The following is an 18078-nucleotide window of genomic DNA, read 5'->3' as shown; positions in this document are numbered from 1 at the left end:
CCTGAGTCACCTTGACCCATATCTGAAGACTTTCCATATATATTTGCATGTAAAACTTTAATCCCTATTATGGCCCCAACTACCCTGGAGGCCACGATATTTGCAAACTTGGATCTACACTACGTCAGAAAGCTTTCATGTAAATGTCAACTTCTTTGGCCCAATGGTTCTTGAAAAGAAGATTTTTAAAGATTTTCCCTATATTTGTATGTAAAACTTTGACCCCCTCCCCACTTGTGGCCCCATCCTACCCCCTGGGGCCATGATTTGAACAAACTTGAATCAGCACTATGTCAGAAAGTTTTCTTGTAAATATCAGCTTTTCTGAGTCGGTGGTTATTGAGAAGAAGATTTTAACTATATATTTGTATGTAAAACTTTGATCCCCCTTGTGGCCCCAACCTACCCCCGGGGGCCATGATTTGAACAAACTTGAATGTGCACTATGTCAGAAAGTTTTCATGTAAAAATAAGCTTTTCTGGCTCAGTGCTTCTTGAAAAGATTCTTAAAGATTTTTCCTATATATTTGTATGTAAAACTTTGATCCCCTATTGTGACCCCATTCAACTCCCGGGGCCCATGATTTGAACAAACTTGAGACTGCATTATGTCAGGAAGCTTTCATGTAAATCTCAGCTTTTCTGGCTTAGTGGTTTTTGAGAAGAAGATTTTTAAAGTTTTTCCCTATATATTTGTATGTAGAACTTTGATCCCCCCTTGTGGCCCCATCCTACCCCCCGGGGGCCATGATTTGATCAAACTTGAATCTGCACTATGTCAGAAAGTTTTCATGTAAAAATCAGCTTTTCTGGCTCAGTGCTTCTCGAGAAGATTTTTCCTATATTTGTATATAAAACTTTGATCCCCCCTTGTGGCCCCATCCTACCCCCGGGGCCCATGATTTGAACAAACTTGAATCTGCATTACGTCAGGAAGCTTTCATGTAAATTTCAGCTCTTCTGGCCCAGTGGTTCTTGAGAAGATTTTTAAATGACCCCACCCTATTTTTGCGATTATCTCCCTTTTGAAAGGGATAAGGCCCTTCATTTGAACAAACTTTAAAGCCCTTTACCCAAGGATGCTTTTGACCAAGTTTGGTTGAAATTGGCCCAGTGGTTCTAGAGAAGAAGTCGAAAATGTGAAAAGTTTACAGACAGACGGACAACATGTGATCAGAAAAGCTCACTTGAACCTTCGGTTCAGGTGAGCTAAAAAGAGATATCTCTACACTAGAGAGATATCTCTTTTGGTTGTAGAAATATCTCTGAAAGTTAGAGAGATATCTTTTTACATTTGGGAGATATATCTTTAAACAAAAGATATCTCTTTATGCTAGAGAGCTATCTCTTTCTCTTTTAAAAATATCTATAGCTTTAAGAGATGTCTCTCAAGGAGAAAGAGACATCTCCCTTACATAAAGAGATGTCTTGTTTTGCTCTCTACACCGTTGTCATGGTATTACATTGATAAAATTCAAAATGAATTTTGAGGTTTGGTTATAGTTGATACAGTATATTATCTCTTCATGAAACATTTTGTACAGTATCCTATTAGTGTCTTTACTACATGAAATGAGGTTAGAAATACATGCAAGGTGAAGATAACGTACATGTAAATTGTCTATATATGTACCTTTAAATACCTAATTAGAGAGCACTCGTATAGACAGACATTAGTAACAAATTAGACATTTTTATACAACTGAAATACATCAAAGAGTTTGATATTATTAACTGCTGGGAAGAAAATCAAACACAATATTTTATGATAGACAAAAGAAATACCATGTCTAAATGTTCATTAACTGCTCGAATTTGAAAAGCAAGTAACAGAATCGACATACTTGCAGCAACAGGAAAGACATTAACTTTAAAAATATGAAACTTTTCCATGATTTTCTATTATAGTAATTAACAAGAGGCCCATGGGCCTAGAATCACTCTTCTGATACATTGTAGAACAGGCAAAAATTCTCACTAACCAAGATTCATCAATTAACAAAGTTTGAAGACCTCTGAAGACTCAAAATAGTACCTGAAATTTAAATGTAACTGTCCAAAAGTAGGTCATGGTGACCTACTTTTGGTTGACACACTGAAGACTCAAGATGCATCAACTGACAACTCAAATAGTATTCAAATATAGCCGTCAAATTCCAAAAGAAGGCCACAGTGACACACTCCAAAGACTCAAGATGCATCAACTAACAAAGTTTGATAATTGAAGTCAAATAGTATCCAAAATATTCAAATATAAACATCAAATTCCAAAAGTAGGTCATAGTGACCTACTTTTTGGTCGACACACTCTGAAGACTCAAGACCCATCAACTGACAAAGTTTGATGATTGTAAGTCAAATAGTATCTGAATTATTCAAATATAACCGTCAAAATCCAAAAATAGGTCACGGTGACCTACTTTTTATTCAAAACACTCTGAAGATTCAACATGCATCAACTGACAAAGTTTGATAATTGTAAGTCAAATAGTATCTGAAATATTAAAGTATAGCTGTCAAATTCCAAAAGTAGGTCATGGTGACCTACTTTTTGGTCAACAAACTATGAAGACTCAAGATGCATCAACTGGCAAAGTTTGATGATCCTAGCTTTCATAGTGTCCAAAATATGCATCTAAAATTGAAAATGTGAAATTTGAATGTCTGCAAAATTCAAAAAGTAGGTTACTGTGACCTACTTTTTTTATAAATATGTTTCGAGGCCTCTAGACGCATCAACTTACAAGGTTTGATGATTCTAAACCTCTCGTTATCTGAAATAACAACCTAAAATGTATTCATAAATGATTAGCCATAAAATTCAAAAAGTAGGTTATGGTGACATACTTTTCACATGGCGCACTTCAAGGTCCCATGATCCATCACCTGGCAACTTTTGATGATCATAGGCTCAAAAGTGTCCAAGATATGCATCAAAATCCATTTAATAATTACCTGCGAAATTCAAAAAGTAGATCACCATGACCTACTTTTAAGACATGATATCAGGTCCTAAGATGCATCAACTGACAAAATTTGATGATCCTAGTCCTTATACTAAGCAAAATATCAAAGTTTTAACAAAACAAAATTTAAGGTCAACTTTGAAGTGACCTCGAGACCACACCCTTTGCCCCAGGATGATGCCTTGAACAACTTTTTATCTACAACCTATCCTCATCCTTATGCATAAATTTGGTGATAATTTGCCCAGTGGTTCTTGAGAAGATTGTTTAGCAACCACTACTTTTTTGCATTTTCCTAATTATCTCCTCTTGTTAAAGGGTCACAACCCTAGTTTTAGTACAAATGAAAGCCCTTGGGCCAAGGATATCCTGTGACAAATTTGACAAAAATTGGCCAAGGGGTTCTTAAGATATAGCCCTTTTTCCAAAAAGTTGACACACACCGCACACCAGACATATGGCCATATGATTAGCTCTTTGAGCCTTCGGCTCAGAAGAGCTAATAAATCTAGATTCTGGAAGCACAATTTGAAAGTTTTTGATTTATAAATCCAACTAATTTTCATTTTATATGCTATGGATATTATTGGAATTGAAGTGAAGTTCAGCTCACGGATAATGTACGTAACAGCATACACAACAGTCTGTATCAGCAGATGACTGATTACTCAAATAAGATAAACACAAGTCACTCAGAGAGATAGTTTTACTCAGAAAATAATCATTTATCACAAATCAAAGCAAAAGCACATTATACCTTTACCATGATTACAATGCAAATGTAGTCAGCTGTGCAGAATAAATCAAACATATTATGTGTTGGAATTTTTTTCCAAATCAAATGAATTATGCTTTACAATCACCATGATATATACATGTCTTTGTTAAAAAGAACAGAAAAGACCTCTTTGGGAAAACATCTACCTCTAAAATAAATGTACACTATTTTCTAGGTGTATTACACAGATTAAATCTGATTACATGTATTGGATGACAAATTCATATTCCAGATATCAGTTTATTTAATTTAGTATTTTTTTGTCCATCATTCCCTATTTGTGCTTGCTTACCCATGATGCTTAGCACCGTGGGAAAACAAAGTGTGCTGCCAAGGCAACAATAGGGGCTCCAGTGGGGATTCCTGGGAATGGTCCTGATGAGCCAGCAATATCTAGATGGGAATATGGCAGAGGTTTGTCTGAATCCTTACCGTGCTGTAAACAAGTACATTCAGATCACTTTAATTCCACCAATATGGCTTGTCAATAATGTAATGAGTCTATTTCATCAACAGCTTCATGTGGTATCAATATTGTAATGAGGTTATTTCATCAATAACTACATGCTGCATCAATATTGTAATGAGGTTATTTCATCAATAGCTACATGTGGTATCAATATTGTAATGAGGTTATTTCATCAATAACTACATGCTGCATCAATATTGTAATGAGGTTATTTCATCAATAGCTACATGTGGTATCAATATTGTAATGAGGTTATTTCATCAATAACTACATGTGGTATCAATATTGTAATGAGGTTATTTCATCAATAGCTACATGTGGTATCAATATTGTAATGAGGTTATTTCATCAATAGCTACATGTGGTATCAATATTGTAATGAGGTTATTTCATCAATAACTACATGCTGCATCAATATTGTAATGAGGTTATTTCATCAATAGCTACATGTGGTATCAATATTGTAATGAGATTATTTCATCAATAGCTACATGTGGTATCAATATTGTAATGAGGTTATTTCATCAATAACTACATGCTGCATCAATATTGTAATGAGGTTATTTCATCAATAGCTACATGTGGTATCAATATTGTAATGAGGTTATTTCATCAATAACTACATGCTGCATCAATATTGTAATGAGGTTATTTCATCAATAGCTACATGTGGTATCAATATTGTAATGAGATTATTTCATCAATAGCTACATGTGGTATCAATATTGTAATGAGGTTATTTCATCAATAACTACATGCTGCATCAATATTGTAATGAGGTTATTTCATCAATAGCTACATGTGGTATCAATATTGTAATGAGGTTATTTCATCAATAGCTACATGTGGTATCAATATTGTAATGAGGTTATTTCATCAATAGCTACATGTGGTATCAATATTGTAATGAGATTATTTCATCAATAACTACATGTGGTATCAATATTGTAATGAGATTATTTCATCAATAACTACATGTGGTATCAATATTGTAATGAGATTATTTCATCAATAGCTACATGTGGTATCAATATTGTAATGAGGTTATTTCATCAATAGCTACATGTGGTATCAATATTGTAATGAGATTATTTCATCAATAACTACATGTGGTATCAATATTGTAATGAGGTTATTTCATCAATAACTACATGCTGCATCAATATTGTAATGAGGTTATTTCATCAATAGCTACATGTGGTATCAATATTGTAATGAGGTTATTTCATCAATAGCTACATGTGGTATCAATATTGTAATGAGATTATTTCATCAATAACTACATGTGGTATCAATATTGTAATGAGGTTATTTCATCCATATCTACATGCTATATCAATATTGTAATGAGGTTATTTCATCAATAGCTACATGTGGTATCAATATTGTAATGAGATTATTTCATCAATAACTACATGTGGTATCAATATTGTAATGAGATTATTTCATCAATAACTACATGTGGTATCAATATTGTAATGAGATTATTTCATCAATAGCTACATGTGGTATCAATATTGTAATGAGGTTATTTCATCAATAGCTACATGTGGTATCAATATTGTAATGAGGTTATTTCATCAATAGCTACATGTGGTATCAATATTGTAATGAGGTTATTTCATCCATATCTACATGCTATATCAATATTGTAATGAGGTTATTTCATCAATAGCTACATGTGGTATCAATATTGTAATGAGGTTATTTCATCCATATCTACATGCTATATCAATATTGTAATGAGGCTATTTCATCAATAACTCCTCCCCACACACTAGATCTCACCTTCTCCAGTCCCGAAGCCTCTATCATGAATGCTGCTGGGGTTTGGTGACCCCGAGCTGTGGCTGAAGATGGGGCATTATTACACTGGAGAACATCCTCATACTCTGAGGGTCCGCGATGGAAGTCGTAGTCCTAAATAAGAAATACATGTATCTAAATTTTCTGACACCACTGGAGAACACTCTATTTAATGACATGTTTGTGGCAGTCATGCATGTCCTGTTTCATTTTGTCACTTCTTAAGGTTAAATTATTCAGAATTTGCATTTACTGTATAGGGGAAAAATAAATTGTGGCGGAAATTTTCCCTATATTCGCGGTCTAGACAAATCCTCGAATTTAAGAAACCGTGAATATTTTTATTATTCTTTAATACACAATGTGTTTTTAAAAAAGGGTGGTGGTGGGGCTTATAGTGGTTCGAATCCACAAATTTATGAACCTGCAAATGTGTCTAAAATGAAAAACCCTCGAAAATTACAACCCATGAAATTATTCCCCTATACAGTATATCTTGTATATATGTACAAGCAGTCTGTCTGCTTCACAATTTGAGCAAGTACTAATTATCATTTTATAGGCATTAATTGTTTATTTTCAGACATGATATGCATGGGTGAGCAAACAAATTGAAAAACATTTGTTTCAAAATTTGTCTGTACACTGCTGTGTCCAAACAGAACACCTCACCCTTTACTCCGTTCCTTTATAAAAAGTAAAGGGCGAGGGGTTCCGATTGCACTGTGTCTTATCAGCGCAACAGATGTTACAACACTTAACATTGTAAAATCCTTATCCTAGAACTCTCCGTGTTTTAAAAGCTGGATCCGCCAATGCTTTCTCTACACAGTTGGATCGGCATTGAGATGTCGGCGTTATTGTTTTACAGTGTGACATTGTGATGTCATTCAGATTATTGTCAAACATTCATATTTTTCATAGAAAAATCATGTTGAAATATAAATGTAATACATGCATATATACATTTAATGTAGACAAACCATATAAATGGAATTCTGCTGAAAGGCTGAATTAGTGAATGCCCATTACATACTGACCTCAGCAATAAAATTCTAGAAATTTGACACATGATTCCAACTCTTTGACAGAGAATGCAAACTTACATCTCTTCTGAGAGTTGAGATTTCGAAGGGATCCCCCCATGTGTCCCCTGCTGCCTGGATATCCTGGGCGTTGTTCAACTTTCTGGCCGGTCCATTGTCAAGAATAGCCTGAAAAAATGTTGTCAAATTGTGCTATGACTGCATTGACAGTAATCCTTCTGTATCACTAGTTATAAAACGCTGGGCCGGAGAACATTACAACATGTATCTAACACAGATGTAGCTGTCGTCAGAATTACGTACTGTATAATTTGGTCCATAGGCTCTGATGACATGTCCTGTTAATGTTGCAATGGTGAACAGTTGAGGATTTACTGCATTCAGGGCCTTCAAAAAACAAGACATGTTTCAACAGTCATTAAATGACAACTTCTGATAAATGCGTGCATCAACTGAAATACCAATTTTTACTATCAATCAGAAATGTAACATAACAAATTACTTGTTCCTTAGCTTGACAAAGAACATCAGCCATGGCCATACGACCTTCGGCATCGGTGTTTCCGACCCTTATCCTTACTCCAGCTCGTGAAGTGATGATCTCGTCAGCCACGTAGCAATCTACAGAATATCAAAACCATTGAAACAAATCTAACTTTTTGATTGAAAAAAATTCAATACAAAAAATTTTCCTTTGGAAAGTTCAAAGCATCTTCATAATTGTATATTTATTTGAATTTCACTCCTGTCATCGAAGAGTGATAAAAGCCCACAAAAGCAATTGTCAATTCACTTACTTGCACCGACACTGTTTCTCACCATTGCCATTGACCCAACAACTCGCAGACCTTTAGGCTTCATTTCACTCAATATCTATAACCAAATGAAATAACAATCTATTTTTAATGAAAGTGAGACATTTACTACCATTTTATATATACCTGCTTTGTATTCTACAATCTGTCAATCACTAATATAACCCTATACTGGTACCTTGAAGAAGCCTGCTACAGCTGCTGCCCCACACTTGTCTCTGTGCATTCCTGCCATCACTCCCCCAGCCTTGATGTCAGCCCCACCGGTGTCATAGGTCACACCCTATTGGTAAAATGCATATTCATCTCGTGGTGTATTCATCTCATGAATATGCATGTTTATCATCATACTCTGGTTGTTAACATTTATTTACCTTGCCAACGAGGAACAAAGTCTTCTCAATGTCTCCTGCTCCAACATACTCCAAGAAAATTACCCTACCTTGGTGTCTCTCTACCTCTGTTAAATAATATTTACTACTTTTAAAAGTGTCATTTACATGTACATGTAATAATTCTTATGCATATAATTAAACACAGAGTTAAGCCAAAACATATTAATTGTATATTTGATCACGAATACATATGTACCTACTGGAAAATATCAAGTTTTTTAAAATTTTACATCATTTAGTAAAAAAAAAAACCCCACTATTATAATTCCAAAATTATTTGAATGATTTATTTCCTATATATTACTGGTAAAGTCATATCCATGTTATCTAGTTAAAGGTGGTCTGACTGAACAAAGAACACTACAGAATCTTGTAAAGAAATGAATCCCACCTGACTTTATTTGACCCTGTGAATTTTCAAAAAAATTCAAAGTTGTTGGTATAAGCATATTTAGAAAGCACATCACGATTAAAGATCTTTGATTATTATAATACATATTGTACCTTATACACTAATATTGTGTGTTACATTGTATAATCATACTATTTAATTATTAAGTTGTTATAGCATGATTCTGTCAATTTTTCATTCATAGCAACCAAACATTTAAGATATTTTTATTTAGAGAATATTACCTGTGATTTACTTTTTAAATATAATTAACAATAGAACTGATATTGACACCTAATACTATTCATTTATTTCTTTGGACTCGTGTTCAAATACTTTGTGATATAATCGAAATCAAGAACTTTACAATCTTGCATGCCCTGTTTTTCCCCAACTGCACTCCATTGAAGAACTGAAATGCTCTATGAGTGCTCTATTTTTATATCTGTATCTAAAATTGGGCATGAGTAAGCATTTGTTTGATTTGTAAATTTAACAGGACCATTACAAGTGTACAGTGAACCTTGCTCTCTCTGACCTGTGTTGTAAATCTAAAATGGTTCAAGGGTATCATCTAAAAAGCAACATTGAAACAACTCGTCAATACGTACGATCGGCTGATCTGTTGACTGCAGCATACAGTGGGTATTCACGCCTCAGTTTGGCAGGATCGGATATCACTGTGACCTGATTTCAAAGCGAGACAAGTCTTAGTGCTTTGCTTTATTCCGCAGATATCTCACAATACATGTGTATTGACACTCTTTATAAATTTGTGAGAAAGCCATCAATATTAGCATACCCAGCCAGATACCACATTGGCCTGATTTCAAAGTGAGGCCATGCAGTCTATTTGAGTGCTTCAGATTACTATTCTGTTTCAGATATTTATACATATATTTCATGTTCTCAAAGCTTTCAAAAGAGCCCTTGATTATTAACATCAAATACAGTTTTGGTTATACATGTAGCATGTTCTTTCTAGTATATGTAATATATTATTGGCTCTTGTGTGGCTTGAAAGGTTTGTTCTGTTAGACAAAATTTGATTGATTAATCTGACCTTGACACAGGTGTCCTTGAACTCTTCCTCCACATACTTGGCCACATTGGGGGCAGCCATTCTTTCTGGGTCTGATCCACCAATATCCCTTGTAATAATCCTGTTGAAAAATCAAACCCAGGATTAATGCTGTTCTCCTGACTTGTTTTATTAGTTTGTAATACCTTGACTTAAAGATAATTGCTCCTGGGCATGAATGTCTTTAGAAAATTTTGCAAGTACAATGTATATTTTAAAGTTCTGTCTACAAACTTGACAAATTACAAAATTAGACATAAAAGAGGGGGTCTTTGTGCTGCTTAACGTGGTTCCACCCTCCTGTGACATCATAAGATTTTGCAGTCAACGATTTGACAAGATTTATTTGTTAACCATAAAATATTTCAAAAGCGTAAGTTATATATGAATAATCAATTATATGTTTCAAAACATAAAATCCATGGGAAATAACTGTTTTCATGAAATTATTTATTAAGTCCATTATGTGATAGATTTCCTTAATTTTTCACAAACATTTTGTATATTTCTTTAAGAAATAGTTTCATGAAATTGTTATGAATACTATCATATTGTTTCAACAAGATTTTGTGAAATTTTGATAAATAAATGCTGTTTTAAAAAATTTCAATTTTCCGATGTTGATACAGGTATATGTGTGCTAACTGATAAGAAAAAATGTTAATACCACATCATACTTATTTCATCATTTTTATTTGTTACTAAGATATATCATTTGAAGAATCAACAATCAAATATAAAATTGAACCTATTAATTCTAGAAGGGTGGAGTTACCTTAAGGTCATATTAAAGATACACAAAATTTTGGAGGCATCAAATGAAGGATTTTTCTGTGCTTACAAAGAACACTAAGAAAAATACGTTTCTCAAGGATTTTAATTTTCAGGTAAAATTTTTCAATTTTCAAGTAAAGATTTGTTAAAATTGCAAAAATAAAAGTGGTTTCATAGGAAATTTTCTGGTAATTGTGGAATTTCAGCAATATTAAATACTTATAAACAGATTTACAAAATTCTATGACAAATCTTTTATTATTATTCTTTTTTTGGTAACCTATATGTCCTTAACAAGCTAAATGGCATTGAATTTTACATTTTTGCTATTAAAATTCAAAATTTACCTAATCATATAAAAACATTTGCTATGATTAAAATGATTGTATCTCTATGATAAAAGTCGTTTGATGCAAAGTAACACAATGACAAAACTTTTCATACATCTTTTTCTGCATCAGTTGTGACCTTTTTGCACTTAAATGTTTAATAAACTTAACATATGAAGATGTTAATATCATGAGTGTTTCTTGAAAAGAAGTTTAAAACTTTAGAAATCTTTACACAACAGTGAAACAGAAATTTATTCTCAATTTGAAAAAGAAATTACGGAGACCGCGGTCCACGTTGAAATCATGAAGATTATAAGAGAGTGCAAGTACAATTTATAGAATATTTTCAAAAATGTTCAACCCAGTAATACTAAACCCCTCTCCAAAGTAGATAAACATTTACAAGTACTTTATCAGTTGAAACCGAATCCAAGATACAAAAAGTTTTTATTTCGTCTGTGTTGGAATTTCCATCCTTTTCTTCTATAAACAAGAATACTTGAAATTAGGTACATAATATGCCTGTCACAAGCTTAATATATAGAGTGTATTTCTTAAGCCATGAGTTGAGGAAATATCAGCCATTATCAAACTGTGACATACATATAGGATCTCCCATGGTTTGATACGATTTATATTCAACGAGTTGTGTGTTTTCTATCCCTGAGTTTTGGCGAGGGGATAGAAAACACACAACAAGTTGGATATAAATCATATCAAACCACAAACCATGGGAGATTCCTTTTATCTCATGTTAACCCCCTTCCCCAGTTTTATTTACGTTACTGTTTGGCCTTCAAAGCCGCATAGCATTCTGTAGCTACGTCACTATAAACATTTTGTTAACATACTGTACATAAAATTGACGATAGTTTGTGAGGTCACAAACTGTGTAGGAATACCTAGTGTAATAATTAAAATATATATAACGGGTGGTATAGACTGGATAAAGGAGTAAACATGTAATAAACGTACTTTCTTTTGCATCTTACGAATAAAAGGTCCTTGCTTAGAAACTGTGTCGGGGGAAAATAATCAAACCAAGAACTCTTTGTGTAAAATATTTCAATAACATGTATTTTTTTGCATTATCAAAGACAACTTGCACATCTTCAAGTTTTTTGGCCTTAGCTTGAAAACTGTAAGAGGAGTGAGATGGACAAAGAAGTACTCACCTTGCAATGTGTCCACTAAGTGAAAACTGACAAAGTCTAACAACTTGTAATTTTCTCAAATATTGAAGAAACTCACAATCCTTGCCACATGCACATCTTCAATACCAATACAAAGATTTCATAAAATAAGAAGGTCCTCACTTGAAAACTCTGGAGGGGAGACAGACAAATCATGCACCCTCCATATAATATCAAATTTTAAGGGGCAAAACTCCTGCAAAATAGGTCCAAAATGAATCAATTCAAACTTGCAACAAGATCTAGAGTGACCCACAAAGATGGTACACAGCAAGTCAGATATGAAAATAGAAACAGAAAACCCTGAACAGAGAGATGTACAGACATCTCTGTACCACAAGACATCCCCTAGACTGACAAACAGGCATTTATAAACCAATCTGCCACAAAAATATACTCACTTGCACATACATGTACATACAGGGCACTACATTTAAGGCTATGATTTTACGACCAAAAATTCTCACATACACAGTAGAATTTATAAGACATGCACAAGTTGTTGCACAATCTTCAGAAGCATATACAAATTGATTAGCGACATAAAGAAATGTTTCTCTCTTTCTTCTGCAATATATGCTGCAAAATTTGTGTGACATTCAATGATTCCATACTATGATTTTGAATCTGACACTATTTTAAACACATTCTAAAGTATAACATTACCTGCCCAATTCCACGGCCTTTGCTAGAGCGATGCCCTCTTTGACTCTCTCCTCCGAATTACACCAGATCCCCACAGCTTCAGCCTTATAGCATTTGGACGGTACATCCTCTCGTACCTCTATAGGCTATGAAACAAGACACTGCTATAGTAATCAAAGTACCGATACATCATGATCCTAGTTTGCTTCATAATTCATTTCTGGTATATCCAATAAGTTAATTGTTATCTTTACACGGGGAATAAAAATTACTTCATCATAAGCAGTCCTTTATCATCAGAATGTTCATTATAACCATGTCTTATAGTACACATACCGGTATAAACTTTTTGTTAGTACAGAAAAATTCCAATTCTAAGCAGCATAAAAAATCTGAAGCATTTATATGCTCTCTATTTTTTTTTTTTTTTTTTTTTTTGCAATATTTGTTTGATTAATTCAAAATTAAATTATTGCAAACTCAAGTGGTAAGGTTTACAAATTGTTTGAATTGTGCTATTAACATGGATTAAAATTTCATGGTGGCATGGATCTTGATACATGTATGTTCATGTACTAAGATGACCACATTATCAAAAACTAAAATGTGAAAATCAGAAAAGTATGACTTCTTAGACTGACCACATAGAGTCAGAAAAGTATGACTTCTTAGACTGACCACATAGAGGGCCGAGAGGCTGCCCAGTGTTGTGACACTTCCTGCTTTTGGAAAACTGTCATCTATTGGCCGGACAAGGAGGGGTTTCCTACAGCCAGCCTGCAGGGCCCTGAACACAAAGCATTAAGAGTATAGTCTCTTTATATGTATTATATATTAGATATTTTTACTGTACCGTAATATGTAATGAGATATAAATCTACACATGTACTACTGTAATGAGATATATCTACACATGTTCTACACACTATAATGAGATATATACTACACACTGTAATGAGATATATATACTACACACTGTAATGAGATATATGTACTACACACTGTAATGAGATATATGTTCTACACACTGTAATGAGATATATGTACTACACACTGTAATGAGATATATGTACTACACACTGTAATGAGATATATGTACTACACACTGTAATGAGATATATACTACACACTGTAATGAGATATATGTACTACACACTGTAATGAGATATATGTTCTACACACTGTAATGAGATATATGTACTACACACTGTAATGAGATATATGTACTACACACTGTAATGAGATATATGTACTAAACACTGTAATGAGATATATGTACTACACACTGTAATGAGATATATGTACTACACACTGTAATGAGATATATGTAATACACACTGTAATGAGATATATGTACTACACACTGTAATGAGATATATGTACTAAACACTGTAATGAGATATATACTACACACTGTAATGAGATATATGTACTACACACTGTAATGAGATATATGTACTAAACACTGTAATGAGATATATACTACACACTGTAATGAGATATACGTACTACACACTGTAATGAGATATACGTACTACACACTGTAATGAGATATATGTACTACACACTGTAATGAGATATATGTACTACACACTGTAATGAGATATATGTACTAAACACTGTAATGAGATATATACTACACACTGTAATGAGATATACGTACTACACACTGTAATGAGATATATGTACACATGTATTAACTCTTTATTTTGTAACAAAATACTGGCAGTAGCACTGTAGAACGACATACCTCTTCATTCCTTTGAGTGCAGCATCAGCAAACCTTCTGACATCATCGTAGTCCCGGTTTAAGGGCCCAGTAGGAGCAAATATCTAATTCAACAGATAAAGTCTGAGCACATCATCTGATGAATCATCAAAACACCAACACCAAAACAACAACCGGTAATGAGTCAACAACCGGTAATGAGTCAACAACCGGTAATGAGTCATTAATGAGGATACTGGTTACTATATCACCTCCATACAGAGTACGTCCCTGATGATAGAGACGGTTTAATCTGATGATGGAGACGGTTTAATCTGATGATAGAGACGGTTTAATCTGATGATGGAGACGGTTTAATCTGATGATAGAGACGGTTTAATCTGATGATGGAGACGGTTTAATCTGATGATAGAGACGGTTTAATCTGATGATGGAGACGGTTTAATGGCTAGTTATGAAGCTTCATACTTACCAGTCTTTTCGAAGGAACAACATCTGTGTTGATTAAAACCACTTCTTTTTCAAAAGCTGAGTCCACCTGGAATTTAAAACGACTTCAAATTCAGTATTCTACTTTTTCAAAATGATGTGATGGATATTAATTAATTTTCTGTCTGAAAAATTTGCTCAAATACATATCTCAATTTATTTCTCCTTCAAACTTTGTTCACAAACGACATCAAGTATATAGGTATAATTTCCTTTAACATATCACGCAGCAATTATAATCAGATCAGTTCTATAGCAAAATTATACACTTAAATGCCAATTTACTTGAAAGAATTTTAAAATTCATCATAAACACAATAAAAACTAACAAAATCAGAATGTGACCTTTGATTTCTATTGTTACTAACTTTTGCATAGTTCTGTACTGCCTCTGCCAATGTGTTCAGCTGATTGTCCCGCAACTTTTGGACTGTGTCTGTAACCACCACCACTCCATCATACTGGGGGTCATTTACGTCCAGGCAAGGAAGAAGTTCTGGCAATCTATAAATATTTACGTGTACCTAAGTTACTGGTATGAAGTGGAAGGAAGAAGTTCTGGCAATCTATACATATTTACGTGTACCTAAGTTACTGGTATGAAGTGGAAGGAAGAAGTTCTGGCAATCTATACATATTTACGTGTACCTAAGTTACTGGTATGAAGTGGAAGGAAGAAGTTCTGGTAATCTATACATATTTACGTGTACCTAAGTTACTGGTATGAAGTGGAAGGAAGAAGTTCTGGCAATCTATACATATTTACGTGTACCTAAGTTACTGGTATGAAGTGGAAGGAAGAAGTTCTGGCAATCTATACATATTTACGTGTACCTAAGTTACTGGTATGAAGTGGAAGGAAGAAGTTCTGGCAATCTATACATATTTACGTGTACCTAAGTTACTGGTATGAAGTGGAAGGAAGAAGTTCTGGCAATCTATACATATTTTACGTGTACCTAAGTTACTGGTATGAAGTGGAAGGAAGAAGTTCTGGCAATCTATACATATTTACGTGTACCTAAGTTACTGGTATGAAGTGGAAGGAAGAAGTTCTGGCAATCTATACATATTTACGTGTACCTAAGTTACTGGTATGAAGTGGAGGGAAGAAGTTCTGGCAATCTATACATATTTACGTGTACCTAAGTTACTGGTATGAAGTGGAAGGAAGAAGTTCTGGCAATCTATACATATTTACGTGTACCTAAGTTACTGGTATGAAGTGGAAGGAAGAAGTTCTGGCAATCTATACATATTTACGTGTACCTAAGTTACTGGTATGAAGTGGTTAGCATCCATACAACTTTATAACATAACAAGAGCTCTGCATGGAAGGGCATATTCCCTTGCAATGAGTGTCTACAGGTTTTTTTCCCTGTAATTCCCATAGTGATCTTGACCTTTGGACCCCAAAATCAATAGGGTTCTTCCTCTTTCAATAACAAAGGTACACGTGAAGTATCAAATCAATCGAGCAAAAATTGTAGCCTTTAGTTTGTGTCCACAAGCTTTTTCTATGAAGTCCTGTAGTGACCTAGGCCTTTTGACCCTAAAATCAATAGGATACTCCCTCTTTTAATAACTGTTACAATATGGTAAATATATTTTATCAAACAAGAAATCAAACACAAATTGTTGGCATTCTTCTTTTATTTTACATATACAACTTTCTTTTAAGCTTTTAAAATTTTCGATTATTCTTTTTAAATCATCTAGCCTAAGAATTGATGTGTTTGTCATGTCGCACATAAACTTTCACATTGAACTTTATTTTTTAACAAATACATTTTTTGCCAGTTTTTATTATTGGGAAAAGTGAAAGTTAAATTGGGAAAAAATCGGCAATTTTTGGGAAGGTAAAAGGCCGATATTCGGACCTAAAATGGGTCTTAAAAAATCACTGGTTACACACAAACATTAACTCACTCACATGCAACTGTTACTATATCCCCTCTCGCAATGAATTTCGAGATGGTAATAAATGATTGTTGTGTAAATAATTGAATTTCTTTCCTATGGAAGAACTGTTAGAATTATGGTTGAGTAGATAATGCTGTAATATAACAGGAAGGGATAAAATGCAACGAACCAGACCAGGATTCGAACCCAGGCCCCCTGAATCTCTAGTCAGCTGCTCTACCAACTGAGCTATCTGGCCACCGATGATCTAACACAACTGACCACTACATTCCTCCCTCCTTAAATTGTCTTTGCTCTCAAAGACACACAACCCAGATTTTTTGCCCCTGGCTGGACTTTTACCTGCAAGTCCTCAAGTGATTAACAGCACAAAATGTAAAAGGAAGGGAGAAAATGCTACGGACCAGACCAAGATTCGAACCCTGGCCTCCTGAATCTCTCTTGTCAGGTGCTCTACCAACTGAGCTATCTGGCTACCGGAGATAGAACCAGAATGACTGCTAGCCCACAACTGTAAATCTTCAGACAAGTCCACAGCCAAACTGGGTGAAGGTCATGCCTGTCCACTTCTCTAAAGAAGCCGATGTGGGGGAGAAAAAAAAAGGTTCCTGCTCGAAAAAAAGAAATCCTTTTCTGCATGTGCTGCAGCAGATGTAGAGTATAGTGTGTATAGTGTCTATTTGCACGACGGGTCTACAATTACACAACATATGTGAAGCATCTAATTTCACCTTTGAGAATATATTATATTGTAGATGAGATGGGGACGTGACGATGCAAACATCCTCTAAAATAACACAAATAACAAAACTGAAAGTTATAAAAATTTATGTCTAATATGCATTAGCCTAATTAATGTTTCGATACAGTTTAAAATTACATGATTCTTATGAGAGAGAAAAAGGCAAAATTGAAATTAAAGATTTTGAACTTACCCATTTTTGGCTGGCATTTTTGGTTACTCGTCGTCAGCGTCCAGGTCTGGAGTGCTATCACCTGATACACGATGTGTTGAGCTGATGTTCGTGGAGGGTAAAATTAGATCATGTGACCGGTACTTATGAATTAAAGACGCAAGATAGTTAATGTAGTCTAGGTTTTTCTCTTATTACTCATGATAAAATTAAAGTGAGTCATATAGTGATGTACTGCAACAACCAGTCATATTGAAACTAATATATTTTGAACTTGTGATGAAAACTACGCCCGCCGGATCACCTCTTGTAGGTCTAGTTTTACACAGCGT

At 34.2% G+C, this 18078-nt stretch overlaps 1 protein-coding gene across 1 annotated transcript; it reads right to left on the bottom strand.

Annotated features, from left to right (window-relative positions):
- Positions 1–3657: 3657 nt before the first annotated feature.
- Positions 3658–17905, bottom strand: LOC125657745 (putative aminopeptidase W07G4.4). The gene is made up of 16 exons (XM_048888500.2): positions 17768–17905; positions 15278–15413; positions 14893–14958; positions 14442–14524; positions 13370–13478; positions 12713–12837; positions 9730–9829; positions 9278–9353; positions 8255–8340; positions 8059–8163; positions 7863–7938; positions 7568–7686; positions 7369–7452; positions 7126–7233; positions 6002–6133; positions 3658–4180 (listed from the first exon to the last, which is right to left on the bottom strand). The coding sequence occupies exons 1-16, from the start codon at positions 17782–17784 to the stop codon at positions 4046–4048; spliced, it is 1557 nt and encodes a 518-aa protein (XP_048744457.2). The 5' UTR covers positions 17785–17905; the 3' UTR covers positions 3658–4045.
- Positions 17906–18078: the final 173 nt, after the last annotated feature.

Source organism: Ostrea edulis, chromosome 9, assembly GCF_947568905.1.
Source record: "Ostrea edulis chromosome 9, xbOstEdul1.1, whole genome shotgun sequence".
NCBI lineage: Eukaryota > Metazoa > Mollusca > Bivalvia > Ostreida > Ostreidae > Ostrea > Ostrea edulis.
This window is presented reverse-complemented; position numbering and strand designations above follow the sequence as displayed.

Excerpts from the sequence above, each read along its gene's own strand:
- LOC125657745 (XM_048888500.2), bottom strand. Across the intron at positions 8,164-8,254 it reads CTTTGTTCCTCGTTGGCAAG|GGTGTGACCTATGACACCGG; the intron begins GTAAATAAATGT and ends TTTTACCAATAG. Across the intron at positions 7,687-7,862 it reads GAGAAACAGTGTCGGTGCAA|ATTGCTACGTGGCTGACGAG; the intron begins GTAAGTGAATTG and ends GATATTCTGTAG.